At 47.7% G+C, this 13,822-nt stretch overlaps 1 protein-coding gene across 9 annotated transcripts in view; it reads left to right on the top strand.

Moving 5' to 3' along the window:
• KIAA0319L (KIAA0319 like) overlaps positions 1–10,612 on the top strand; it is a 127,170-nt gene extending 116,558 nt beyond the window's left edge. For 8 of the 9 annotated variants that reach the window (XM_059690241.1, XM_059690234.1, XM_059690235.1 and 5 more), the window contains 6 exons: positions 591–733; positions 2,010–2,132; positions 2,652–2,742; positions 4,054–4,145; positions 8,111–8,215; positions 9,484–10,612. In XM_059690241.1, the coding sequence (XP_059546224.1) occupies positions 591–733; positions 2,010–2,132; positions 2,652–2,742; positions 4,054–4,145; positions 8,111–8,215; positions 9,484–9,671 (742 nt within the window). In that variant the 3' untranslated portion in view covers positions 9,672–10,612. The remainder of the gene's footprint in view (positions 1–590; positions 734–2,009; positions 2,133–2,651; positions 2,743–4,053; positions 4,146–8,110; positions 8,216–9,483) is intronic. The other variant, XM_059690239.1, reaches the window with a different exon arrangement.
• Positions 10,613–13,822: the final 3,210 nt, after the last annotated feature.

The following is a 13,822-nucleotide window of genomic DNA, read 5'->3' on the forward strand; positions in this document are numbered from 1 at the left end:
CCAGAAATTGACAGTCGAAAGCAAACAGATTCTGGGCCTGGAGTAACAGAATCTCGTTCCAGCCACACCATTGTGTAGTCTTGTTACTGTCACAGTAACGATTGTTTTGGCCTGTGGATAATTATTGGATGCCGTCTAATAATTTACATTTTACAAAGCATTGTGGCTTGTCATACAAGTAACGCAGGCACAAATCCAAGAGCACCACAGTCTTAGCTGTTAAAAGGCTGACAGCAGGGATGTGGTCATAACCAAATCCCCATCTTCCTGGCCTCCAGTTACCTGTTTGGTATGGGTCCTCTTGTTAGCTGAGGGCATTTCTAAAAGCATAGGCTTTGGGATCAGACATATCAGGGTTGGTCTCTGGCTCTGCTGGAATTAACTGTGTGACCTTGGGCAAGTTACTTAACCCCTCTGAGCCCCAGTGTTGTCCTTTGTAAAATGGAGCTGACACCGATGAGGCCTTTCTGCCTGGCTTGCTGTAAGAGGATGCATATAATACTTAGCAGAGGTGCTTGGCAAAGGGTAGCTGCTGCTGCTGTTGTTGACAGCTTCAGCTTATTCATATATACTGTTGCCTGTCTCTGCAGCACCAAGATGGTATTTTTTGTTCAAAATGAGCCTCCGCACCAGATCTTCAAAGGCCATGAGGTGGCAGCGAAGCTCAAGAATGAGCTGCGGAAACAAAAGGCAGACTTTCTAGTATTCAGAGCCCTGGAAGTCTACACTGTCAGTGAGTAATTCTGGGGTGTTGGGAACAAGAGCCTACCCAGCGCCCCCTCTCACCTGTCAACCCCCACTGTCCTCAGGCCTCATCCCCTGTTCTCCAGGAACATGGAGATAATTTCTTTCCTCCACTGCTGTTACCGTGAGGGTCCCGATTCATAGAGGTTCTTAACCAGGGATCTGTGGGCCCCTGAGATAGCGTTCAGAGGGCTGTACATTTCGGGAAAAACATCTTTCTTTTCATTAACTTCTAACTGAAATTTATTATTTCCCTCAGTTATGAAAGTAGGCAACAAACTACACTTAATAGAACCCATGACTTTGTGGCAATAGCAATCAGAGGTAATTTCTATCACACATGATGACATATTTTTACTCATCACTATTTCAAAGTTATCAGTTGTGAGACTCACTTCTAGATCTTGATACTTCATTTTTAAATAAAAGCACACATATTATTTTTAAAAATTATATTTTTAGATATTTTAAAAACACAGTCAATGTATTGCTTTCCTTTATAATACTGTGCATTTTATTTTGCCAATTAAATTATTCAGAGAAGGGGATCTGCAGGACATGGAATATTAAGAACTGATTGCCCTAACCGGTTTGGCTCAGTGGATAGAGCATCCACCTGGAGACTGAAAGGTCCCAAGTTCGATTCCGGTCAAGGGCATGTACCTTGGTTGCGGGCACATCCCCAGTGGGAGATGTGCAGGAGGCAGCTGGTCGATGTTTCTCTCTCATCGATGTTTCTAACTCTCTATCCCTCTCACTTCCTCTCTGTAAAAAATCAATAAAATATATTTAAAAAAAAAAAAAAAAGAACTGATGATATACAGAAACAACAAGTAAAAACAATCTGGAACTGCCCTGGCCTGTGTGGCTCAGTTGGTTGGTGGTGGGTTCCATTTCTGGTCAGGGTATAAACCCAGGCTGGGAGTTCAATCTCCGGTTGGGGCGAGTGTAGGAGGCAACCGATTGATGTTTCTCTCTCACATCAACCTCTCTCCCTCCTTCCTGCCTCCCTCCCTCTCTCTAAAAAAATAAAAAACAGTTTGGAACCATGTTCCAGAGGCCTTTCTGACTGCTCCAGTTGTATCCAACCGTGATGATAATTACTGGCAATGTGCCCAAGCTGTAGAAGCTCTTGGAGCAGGTCTTCAAGAAACGTCTCCCAGGCCTCTGAATGGGGGTGCCTTCCTGCTTTCACAGGCACTGGAAGCTGCTGTCTCCCCAGCTCTGACTCCTGTTGTCTGTTCTCCCTTTTCTGCTACTTTCAGCATGCCAGCTGAACTGTTCTGACCATGGCCACTGTGATTCGTTTACCAAACGCTGCATCTGTGACCCTTTCTGGATGGAGAATTTCATCAAGGTGCAGCTGAGGGATGGAGACAGCAACTGTGGTGAGTTTTCTGCTTGGCATTGTGCCAGCTGGTTTAGCACTGACTGGTTCTGAGTTGTGAGTGGGTGGGTCTTGGTGTTGCTGAGGCAGATGAGCAAGCGAGAACTTTGTGTATTTTCTGTTTGCAGAGGATTTTTTACTTCTTTCCTCTGCACTTCCTCAAGGTTAGAGGAAAGCTCTGAAGCAGTTGTGTAAGAACCAAGCTGAAATCACATCAACTGCTCACTGCAGCCTACATCAAACCAGCTGCAAGGCCTGTCTTTCTGCTCCCCCGTCCCTCCGTTAATGCTCCTTACAGCTGCCCCACTGTCCCAGGGTCTCAGAGAAGAGACTGGAAAGTGGGACAATTCTGAAGGTTTAAAACTTCAGCTGCCTTCAACTCTGATGTCTCACCTTCCCTGGGGAGCCCTGGGTCATTCTTATCTACAGAGTGAAGCCATCTCTCGCTCAGGGCGGGGCAGCCCAGACCTCCCTCTAGCCTCTCTCTCTACAACCCTGACTATTTTGTTTTTCTTGGCAGAGTGGAGCGTGTTGTATGTTATCATTGCTTGCTTTGTCATTGTCGTTGCCTTTGGAACCCTGTCCTGGACTGTGATCTGTTGTTGTAAGAGGTAAGTTGGATTATCCTTGGAAATTCATTCAGGCTTCTAGTCATTGTAGTCACTCATCAGAGAGGTATCTCGCCCTTTCCACATGGAAGGCACTGAGTCCTGGGCTCCTCCCTTCCTGTCAGTGTTGCAGTGCTCTGGCCCACCCAAGGCCTGCGCTGAGGGCAGAAGCACATTCTTCAGCCAGTGCTGTCAGCGCAGTGATATGCAAGGGTAGCTAGGGTGGGAGTGGGAGGGCCTGGGTATGGAACGCAAGCACATCTCTAGGGCGTATGTCTTTTAACACTTCACACCTCAGCCCCACGACCTTAGATCATATTTTCGGCCTTCCTCTCTCGTTGGGATTCACATGTATACAAGTTTTCACATAGTTACAGACTTAGGTTAGTCATGGTTAAGGGTAACGGGTTTTTTTATTTGGTCTTCCTATCTAGTCTTTTTTTTTTTTTTTTTTTTTAATACATTTTATTGATTTTTTACAGAGAGGAAGGGAGAGAGAGATAGAGAGTTAGAAACATTGACAAGAGAGAAACATCGATCAGCTGCCTCCTGCACATCTCCCACTGGGGATATGCCCGCAACTCAGGTACATGCCCCTGACCGGAATCGAACCTGGGACCTTTCAGTCCGCAAGCCGACGCTCTATCCGCTGAGCCAAACCGGTTTCGGCCCTATCTAGTCTTATAATACTTAATACTAATGCTTATTATGTTTTTCATTAATATTAAGTATGATTTCTATATTTACTGTGTGTCAAGCGCCATGATAAATTTTATAGTAATATCTGTTTTAATGCGCATGGCAACTTTTCCTCGTCTACGGACAGGAAAATGACGTCGCCTGTCCATGGACACACAGTAAATAAGTGGCAGAGCTGAGATTCAACCTGCAATATAACCACACATAAGACAGAAAATTGAAAGAACTTTTAAAAATTCCCACCACCAAAAATAAATAAATAAAAATTCTCACCAGCCAAAGATGATCACAATTAACAACTTTCTTGGTTTAATGTTTTCCTCTCTACCTACACCCCCTCAAGCATACAGTTTTCATTTTCTTTAGATTTTTAACTAATCTGCCCTCAGTACCATTGTGGACTAGTGGGTCCATGCTAAGATATCCATGTCTCCCTTGCCCTTTCCTGGAATTGGTGAGGATTATTTGAACGAATTACAGTTGCCATCTTTCATGGCTGCAAAGCAGGAGAAACAGCTCTCCCACTAGCATGCGCATGGCTGGCATCCTGTGGGGTCTACCTGAACCTCACACACAGCCTCCTTCCTAAGCAGAGGAGGGGATTGTATTTTTCAGGCAAAAAGGAAAACCCAAGAGAAAAAGCAAGTACAAAATCCTAGATGCTACGGATCAGGAAAGCCTGGAGCTGAAGCCAACCTCCCGAGCAGGTAGTAGCCCTGGGGCTGGGGCGTCTCGTTCTGTGCACTCACCCTGTGAGGAGCCACTGTCACTAGTCCCCGCCTAAACCTGTCACTCACAGCTGTTTGTGCTGGAAAGCATTCTGTGTCCTGCCTAATGAAGGCCAAGGGTGGGTGGGCTTGGCCCTGTTCTGGCAGAAGCTGCCTGCTGGACCAGCTCTGATGCCATGGCTCTCTCAGCAAAGTCCTTTTACTTTGCAGACGGGCAAGGCCTCCTGCTCTCCTTTGCCTGCTTATTCCCTGACAGTTTTGCTTTTCAAGCTGCCCTGTGTAGTCAGGCTCAGGGACTGTGGCCCTCCTTTTTGTGCAGACAACAAGGTGATGCAGCAATGAGATTAAAGGCATGTCTGCCAACTGATCTCCTTTCAGCTTCTCTCCAGTGTTTACAGGTAGATCCACAGGCTCTGTCCTTGTCTTAGAGCCAGAGGAGGGCAGGTTCCCAGCTGGTTCCAAGGGTGGGGCTGGGAGAGTCGGGACTGTAGGGGGGGCCTCCCTCCCTCACTGGCTGTCATGGGTGGTTTCCATCCGTCGTGGACGCCACAGGACAGGCAGCATCTGTATCACTCATCGGTGAACATGGGTTGAGACCACTGTGTGCCAGACCCTGTGCCAAACTCATAAATACACACAAAGGTGATAATGAAAGGTCTTTATAAAGATTAACAGTCAAGCTGAGCCCTGAGGGACGAGTAGAAGTTAGTCATGTAAAGACTGGGCAGTAGCATTTCAGGCGGAGTAGTCGGGAAGGTCATCTGCTGGAAGGAGCAGAGGACATTTGAGGAAGTGGAAGGAGGTGACATGATGAGCATGGGGCAAGTGGCATGAAGCTGGACAAGGAGTAGGGAACTTGCTGTAGGTTCCTTCTAAGAGCAATAGGGAGCCACAGATAGTTTTTAAGGGTGAATGGTGCAGTACGATTGACATTTTAAGAAGAGAAGTGTGGCTACTGTGTGAAGGAATTGGAGAGGGGCAAGAGTAAGTGAAAGGAGATTAACTAGAATGTCCTTATGGTAGAGATGATGGGACAGAGAGACAAATACACTTTGGGGGAGACTTAATGAGGTTCGTGGTATGTTGTCAGAGGGGTGTGAGAGAAAGGACGTAAAGGATAGTCTTCCCACCAAGCTGCTGCTTTGAGCACCTCTGCGTTGGGTGATGTTACTGCTCGAGATGAGAACGCCTGGAAAAAATGAAGTTTGTTTCAGGACAGTTATGGATTGGGATGAGGAAATGAGGCTAGAAGATTAACAAGGACCTAACTCTGAAAAGATTTGTACGTCAGCCTAAGGAATTAAGCATTTATTTTGGTGTGATGAGAAGTGACATCTTCAAAGTGCAGGCTTTGGGAAAATTAGTCTAATGATATTTCATCGATTGAAGGGGAGAGACAGCAGGAAAGGCCAGGGTTGGCTTCTGACCTGAGACAGAGAATGATAGCACTGTTGACAGAATATGGACATCTAGTGCAGTGATGGTTTGGGTGAGAGAAGATGAGTTAAATTGAAGTCAACAGGACAGTTAAGAGGCGAAGTGTCAATATATAGGGATCTTCTATATGCTGGTGTCAGTCAGCACCACATCAGTGGGTCAGGTCCCTGTGGGGAGAATGTTGAGATGAGAGAAGAGCCCAGGGCTGAGCAGCTAAGGGTAGTCATCAAGAAGGGAGGAGGGGCATCATGAAAGAGTGGTCAACAGTGTTTGCTGCTGCAAGAAGACAATCGAGGAGGAAGACAACACACAGTAGTTTCTGGTCACCTAAAAAGCTAGAGGGGGTGGTAAGAAATCAACCAAAGGACTTGTATGCATGCATATTAGCATAACCAATGGACACGGACACTGGGGTGGTGGGGCTTGTCCTGGGGGTGGGCGTGGCAGGGAGGGGTCATTTGGGGGGAAAAGGAGACAATTTAAAAAACGAAAAGAGCTAGAGTAGTGGTGGATGACAGCAGAAAGTGCAGGGTTTTTTTTTTTTGTTCTTTTTTGGTTGTTAATATTCGCCCGAGGATATTTTCCCATTGCTTTTTAGGGAGAATGGAAGAGAGAGGGAAAGACAGAGAGAAACATTGATGTGAGAGAAATACATTGATTGGTTGCCTCCTGCATGAACCCCAACCAAGGAATGTACTCTTGACCAGAATCGAACCTAGGACCCTTTGTTCTGCAGGCTGATGCTCTATCCACTGAGCATACTGGCTAGGGCAAAATTACAGGTTACTTAGGTGTAGAATTGGAGGCCCAGCTATTTGAAAGTCATTGTAGGAGCTGAGCAATGAAAAGTGGAGAAGCAGCAGGACAGGGCTTAGAAGGCTAAGTTGCCTCGGATGGGGTTCACAAGATGTAGATGGTACAGGTGCGGTTCCTGAGAAGGATGGAGGGAGTAGGGCAGAAAGGAGAGGGGTATAAATGGAACTACAACATCTCTTCTGAGGAAGGGAGGGAAAAGGTGGCTGACCAAACTAAATGCTGGGTTGAAAAGGCAAAATGGGAAGGTGGATTGCAGTATGGCAGGCTTCTTGTGAAAGGGGAGGGTGGTGAGGAAGAGCCTGAGAGACCAGTGTGATCAATCGCATCTATGTAACTACGTTGAGACTAGGTAAGGCTCAGCAGGCCCTTCTCTTAAGGGCAATGTCTAACTAAGGGGGCGGTGAGAACACCCTTGGATTTGGGGTGGCTAACCAGGCCACGAGCCCTGGCTCTTGTTCTGGGCTCTGTGGATTAGTGGGAGCAGCCCAGAGCAGGCTCACTAGTAGGATGAGGGGATTGGGATTCGAGACTATATTGTATGAACTTGAAGTTTAGCTTGAAGAAGGGAATTAGTGGGGCATGTTGTGGAGGAAGACGTGTTGTATAGAAGTTTGCTGGGAGCCAGGGTAAGCCTGGGTGAGGGGTGACTGGAGACAGAACGGTCCCTCCTGAGGGAACTCTTGGGGACAAAGACCGCCAGGTGGAGCATGGGGCATGCCCCCTCCGGAGATATGATTCACATTTAGCAGCTTTTCTTTTGGATTTTGTTATGCTATTCTACCAATTTAAAACAAAACAAAACATTTTATTGAAGTATATTAGGTTGAACCATGTGAAATTACTATTTAGCTTCTAAAAATGCCATTTTTATGGTTCAATAGTTTAATGGGTTTTCACAACTGAACAGGCACATGTAATCAGCTCCCAGAAGTGCCCCCTTTGTGCTTCTTTCCAGCCACTGCCCCTGCCCCCCCCCTTACTTCTAATATCTTGGGAATTTATATAAATGAAATCAGTGTATTTGACTTTTACTCAACATTCTATTTATGACATTCACCCATAATTAGGCAGAGCAATAGTTGGTTCTTATTGCTGTACTACAGGCCTGGTAATTGAAATTTTGTGCACAGATAGGGTCCCTAGGCCTGGCTAGCAATCAGAGCCAATCTGTGAGGTGACCAGAAGGCGACTGGTAGGGGGGCGGGGTGTTCCCCGCTGACACCCGCCTTGGCCAGCCTGGGGCCTGCAGGCAGATCCTGCATTGAGTGTCTGCCCCCTGGAGGTCAGTGCGCATCATAGCTACCGGTCGTTCCGCTGTTTGGTCAATTTAAATATTAGGCTTTTATTATATAGGATAATTTCCAGTCTGAATATTTTTATTCGTCGGGCATATTGTTAATGGGCAATTGCTTTCTTTCTATTTTTGGCTGTTAAGAGGAGTGGCATTATAGATGTTCCTCTGCCATGTCCTCAGTGGACATATGTATGAGTTTCTGTTAGGTGTAGACCTAGGAATGGAATTGCTGAGTCATAGATGTCTGTTCAGCTCCCATTGATGTTACCAGTTTCCCAGCTTGTGCTGTGTAGTGAGTGAAGGCCACTCACCTCTTTAAGCAGAGCAGAAGCCCACAATGGGAGGACCCTGGGTAGTGCTATGTACTGTGGAGCCAGGAGCATTTGTCTCCCCTCAGGCTCCTGTCCTCTGCAGCTATGGACCGGAAGGGCTGTGGGGAAGAAGGGAAGCTTCGAGTGGGGACTGGTTGGAGAAAGCCCCCAGAGGGCACAGAGAGGCAGGGGTGAGTATTTCATCTACTGGGGCAAAGCAGGGGTATGAGGACCTTGAGCCTCACCTGGGCTTGGTTCTTATGTTGGCCAATCCCACCACATTGGAGAAGCCCAAGATGCGGAGGGTTCTTCTTTGGCCCTGCTGCTCGGCAGTCATGTCCCAGAACTGTACCCGAGATGGTCCCCAGATGCAGTCCGAGTCTGGCTGCCCTCAGCATTCACAGACTTCAGGCATGTCTGGTGAGGAAGGGGCACAATGGTTCTGAATCATCTTAGGACATTCAGTGTCTTCTGGGGATCTGAGTGGGACCCGGGGAGGAAAAGTGATTGTTGGATGATGAGGGCTCAGATACCTCATCTGACTACTCACCTTTTTAAGAAAGGGGATAGGTTAGCTCTTGGGGGTGGGCAGTGCCTGGACTCAGAGCACTGCCAAGCTGGATTCTCACTGTTGGAAAAAGGTCCCATTTCCAATCCTGCTGTGCTATCTCAGCCTGCCTTTTGCTTTCTCTGGAATATTATCTGTGCCAGTCAGAGCCCAAGCCGCCTTGCTGTTGGACAGGATCTGCCCTAAAGCCACTGCCAGACCACATTGTACAGTGTGGCCTCTCTGCAGCCACAGGGACAGTAGTAAAAGTGACCTCCTCCAGGGCTTGGAGAATCTCAGACATCCTTTCTGACCTCAAGTGCTTCTCATGGGCCCTTGTTTGCGTACTCTGATGAGCTGATCGCTAGGAAAACTGTCTCAGAGTCCCTATTTAGTCAGACTCTCCCATCAGGAGAGCCCTCCCGAGCCATGTGCCTGCTCTCCCGCCTCCGGTCCCGCTCATTGAAGCCAGTGCAAACATCTCTGTAGAGTGAAGTCCAGGCTGACTCAGTGTCTGAAACTGGCAAGCACTTCATACCATGCTGAGCCAGCACACCGAGAAAGCGTTAGAGCTTGCATTTTTGTTTGTTGTGCTTTCCTGCCTCCCAAGAATTCCACCCTATTCATAAAGGGAGATAAAACATTGCACATTTAAGAGAGAGAGAATATCATTGGGTGGCATTAACCAAAACTGGAGATAAACAATCAGCATTGGAACTGTTGGTCTCATTTACTCTGACTTCCCTTATAGGGCTGTTCCAGCTAGCCAGCACTGGGAGGACTTAGGAGGCCACCTCCTTCCTGTCTGCCCCTCCCAGCAGGGAGAGAGGACCATGACTCCCTGTCCCTCTGCTCTTCAGGCTGGGAGGAGGGTGGTGCTCCTGATGCTGGAGTCCCTTATCTCCCTTGCAGGCATCAAACAGAAAGGCCCAATGCTGAGCAGCAGCCTGATGCACTCTGAGTCGGAGCTGGACAGCGATGATGCCATCTTCACGTGGCCAGACAGAGAGAAGGGCAAACTCCTGCATGGTCAGAATGGCTCCGTGCCCAACGGACAGACCCCACTTAAGGCCAAGAGCCCACGGGAGGAGCTCTTATAGCCAGTCACCTGGTCTGTCTCCTCAGGGTAGGGGTTGGCAGTGCTGGGGTCCAGAGCATTGCCAGGCTGGTTCTCAAACCTCCCATTTCAGTGGGCAGCTGTTCTGCCAGCATCTGCTGGTCAACTCCCCCCATATCATCCACAACCAGAGCCGCTGATACCTGGATCCACAGACATTCTCCAGGAACTCTGAACAAAGCTGTGAATGAAGAGGTTTCCTCTTTAAACCTGTCTGGTAGTCTCCCCTCCCCCTCTTACCTCCCCTTCGCCCGGCATATCCTCACCTCAGGGCCTCCGTTTTTGCAAACCCCTCCCCTGCTCTAAGGGTGGACACAGCCAGCTCCCTGTTGGCAGTGTTGCACTCCCAGAGCACCTGCACAGGGAGGACTGGCTGTGCCCCCCACGCCTGGGTACAGAACCAAGCACTATCAGTCTACAAGAGCCTGCCCTACATTCTTCTCTTCTTTGGGATCACTGGGTCCAGAGGACATGGCGCCCCCTTCTCCTCACCACAGATGCCGGGCTGGTGGTGCAGATATGGTGTCTGGCCCCAGGGTAAGAGAGAGCTGGCTGCAGTGTCAGAGCAGCGAGGCTGGACACAGACCGCCTCCCCATCTCCTCCTGACCAGCGCTGGCTGAGCACAGAGAGCCACAGCTGACTGGAATGTGATGGCATGGGAGCGCATGTGTGTGACTGCCCCATCGTGTTCTTCTTTGTGTCCCTTGCGTGTGTCTGTGTGTGCGCGCGTGTGTGTGTATTGGCTACTCACAAGGCGACCCTGACCTGGAAAGATTTTCAGCTCCTTGGAAGAGAGACTTCATACGATGTCTGGGTGTTGAGGAATGGGAGCTTTGGGTGGCGGGAGGGTGACTTTTTAAAAAGAAGCTTACAGTTTATACTACTGTCTGTTATGAGATGATTAAACATGCTATTTAATGGTACCTGTGCCTGCTGACTCTCCTGCTGTGCTCCATCACTGACCTGTACTGTCCAGCCACCGGTGCATCGCTGAGAGGTGATGACCTCCAGCAGGGAAGTCGTGGGACTGGCATCAACACTGTGGCCAATGGTGCTGGGGTTGTGTCTCAACAGCTGCCTGGCTGCTGGTGGAGGAGTGCATCCCTCCCAGCCCCTGCTGGCCAGCTGCCCTGGCTTTTAGGGAGGCAGCTCCCCCTTATCCCAGGGCCTAATGCCCAGGGTGTGGGGCCCTTCCTAGAACAGCCAGAAGGAACACCAAATAGAAGGCATCCTTGCATTTCTGGAACCCCACTAGGTACTGTGCACAGAGAGGAAACTTACCAGGAAGCAAAACTCAAAGGAAACTCCTAGGGCTGGAAGGCTGCAGCCTTGGCCTTCCTGCTTGGGGAGAGACTGATCCTTGTCCTTACAACTTCCCTTTGGCCCATCTGATAAGTTGAAGGCGCTGAAGAAGTGGCCACATACATTGAGAGTTACTCTCTGAAAATGGGATGGAAAGAAGGTGCATGCAGTCGGGCCATCAGTCCCTGGAAAAAAGAGTTTCAGGAGCATGGAGGAGGCCCTTGACATTTGTGGAATCTGTGTTGATCGGTTTAAGGGGCCTATACATTCTTTCATTATGCCCAAACCATGACTATAACCCCTTTCATCTACTTACCCCTCAGTTTGGGGGTGGGGTTGGTGGTGGCTACCAAGTTTCCAATATTTCCAGCATTGGGGCTGTGGCTGTCTACTGTTGTGCCTCCCGCTGGAAGTGGGTAAAGGGACTCTTAAGAATTGCTCAGGTTTGACATTGAAGGGTATTGATCAGGCTTTTTTTTTATCTCATGCAAAGGACAGGTCTTGGCCAGTTTTCTATCCAATTCTCAGTGCAGATTCAAATCTGCCCTAGTCTAACCTTTCCTCTCCTACCCCTTCTCACTTCTAAGCTATCACATTCTGGCACCAATAGCTGTGGGTCCTATGCTGACTGCCTATTAGAATCACCTGAGCACCTTTTAAAACACACTGATACCTGGAACACACAGGAGGTTTTGACTTTTGAATATTTAGCTGAACTTTTATTAAATCCTCCTATAATTTGTGAAGCCATACCAAGTCATGGACTAGGGGGAAATAGCAAGTTGGGTTTGGTAGACAAAGAGGTAAAGTACCCAGAGACCCGGTACCTCTTAACCACTGCAGGGAGAGACCCCTGAAGTTGGGTGTAGCGAGACCAACTGTTCACCAAACCAAGGTCCTTTTCCAAGACACACAGCTCATCTACATTTCCAGACTTGTGCACAATATGGGCAGAAGAGATTTCCATCTTCAGCCCTGGCCCATTAAAGTTTTCTGTGACTCCCGCTCCCTTCCTCTATCTGCTGGCCAGAGCAGAGGCGCACTTGGGGAACAACCTTCCTGTGAACCACCATCTGGAAGAGAGCTGCCCTATAAGAATAGCCTTTGGATTGTTATGAGAGAAATAAAAATATATTAAAAACAAAAACTCATGTTAAGATTATGGGCCTAAACCTACCAGTTTGGATCAGGGGATAGAGTGTTGGCCTGCAGACCCAAAGAGTCCCTGGTTTGATTCCAGTCAAGGGCACGTACGTTGGTTGCACGCTGCTCCTCACCCGGGCTCTGGTCAGGGTGCATGCAGGAGGCAACCAATCAATGTGTTTCTCTCACATCGATGTTTCTCTTTGTCTTTCCCTCTCTCTTCCACTCTCTATAAAAAGATCAATGGAAAAATATCCTCGGGTGAGGATTAACAAAAAAATAAAGACCAAAAATAAAAAAAATTATGGGTCTAGGCTTGCTTCTGTCACAGGTCTCCCTGGGCCCAAGTAAATTACTAGGGTTGACAATGATGCCTCAGCTCAGGCTGCCACAACAGTCACTCAGGATTTATGCTGCCCTACACAGCAAAGCAGTACTGACAGCCACTGCAGGCAGGGGGTAGAACCGTGAAATTACAAACCTGCCTCCATTGTCCCACACATCCCAGCACAGCCTAGTAGAGGCAGTTGAGACACCCTTCCCTCCCCACCCACCCCACCAAAAAACACCCAGCAGTGACAGCAGCCATTAGTGAAAAGTAGGTAATTCTGGGAGCTCAGAAAATCAGTTCTCTACCATCCACCATATTCCTGTGGGTGCCCCTTAACTCACATAGGTACATGGCATTTTTCTTAACAAAAGCACTGCTGCTCTATTGTGATTATAGAGTCTCAAATACTGCAGGTAAGAAAACAAAAACTTGTGCTATACCACTATCTAGTGGAAAATAAACCTGCTGAACTGTTGAAAACAGTAAACAAAAAAGTTCACTACCTCAAGTGCACAGATAGAGAATCCATCAAATAACATGACCATCCAAGGTAACTTGGGAACACACAAAATGAAATGTCCAGAAATCAAACTCAAAGTCATGGAAGATGGTGGTTTAAATGTCAGAATTCAAGACTGCAGCTATGAAGAAACTCTATGATATACAAGAAAACTCAGAAAGGCAGTTCAATGAGCTAATGAACAACAGGAGTACTTTACTAAAGAGAATGGAACTATAAAAAGAACCAAACAAATTCTGGAGCTGAAGAACTCAATAAATGAGTTAAGGAATGCATTAAAGAGCAATGAAAATAGAGCAGACCAGATGGAAGAGAGAAACAGCTCGAAGATGGAAATCGAGAAATGACCCAGGAGGGAGAAGAGAACCGAGAGTTTAAAATGAAAGAACTCTATGTCCTTGCCTATGTCAGTGGTTAGAGCATTAGCCCATGCAGTGAAGAGTCTCAGGTTTGATTCCCAGTCAAGGGCACATACTTAGGTTGCAGGTTTGATCCCTGCCCTAGTTGGGGCATGTGCAGGAGGCAACCAATCAATGTGTCTCTCCCACATAGATGTTTCTTCCCCTCCCTTTTTCTCTTCTACTCTCTAAAAATCAATAGAAGAAATATCCTTGGGTGAGGATTAACAAAGAAACAAAAAGAACTGTGAAAACTATCCAACATTAGAAAGAGCAATCCTATATAATAAACATGTAAATTGACTGTCCCTTCACTACACCGCCAGCCACCAGCCAATCAGGAGTGAATATGCAAATTACCCCAACAAAGATGATGTGTTAATTTGCATACACAGGCACCAGGCGGAGAGAAGTGGAGGAGCCGGCAGCTTGTGGGGAT

The sequence above is a fragment of the Myotis daubentonii genome, chromosome 3 (assembly GCF_963259705.1).
Source record: "Myotis daubentonii chromosome 3, mMyoDau2.1, whole genome shotgun sequence".
Taxonomy (NCBI): domain Eukaryota; kingdom Metazoa; phylum Chordata; class Mammalia; order Chiroptera; family Vespertilionidae; genus Myotis; species Myotis daubentonii.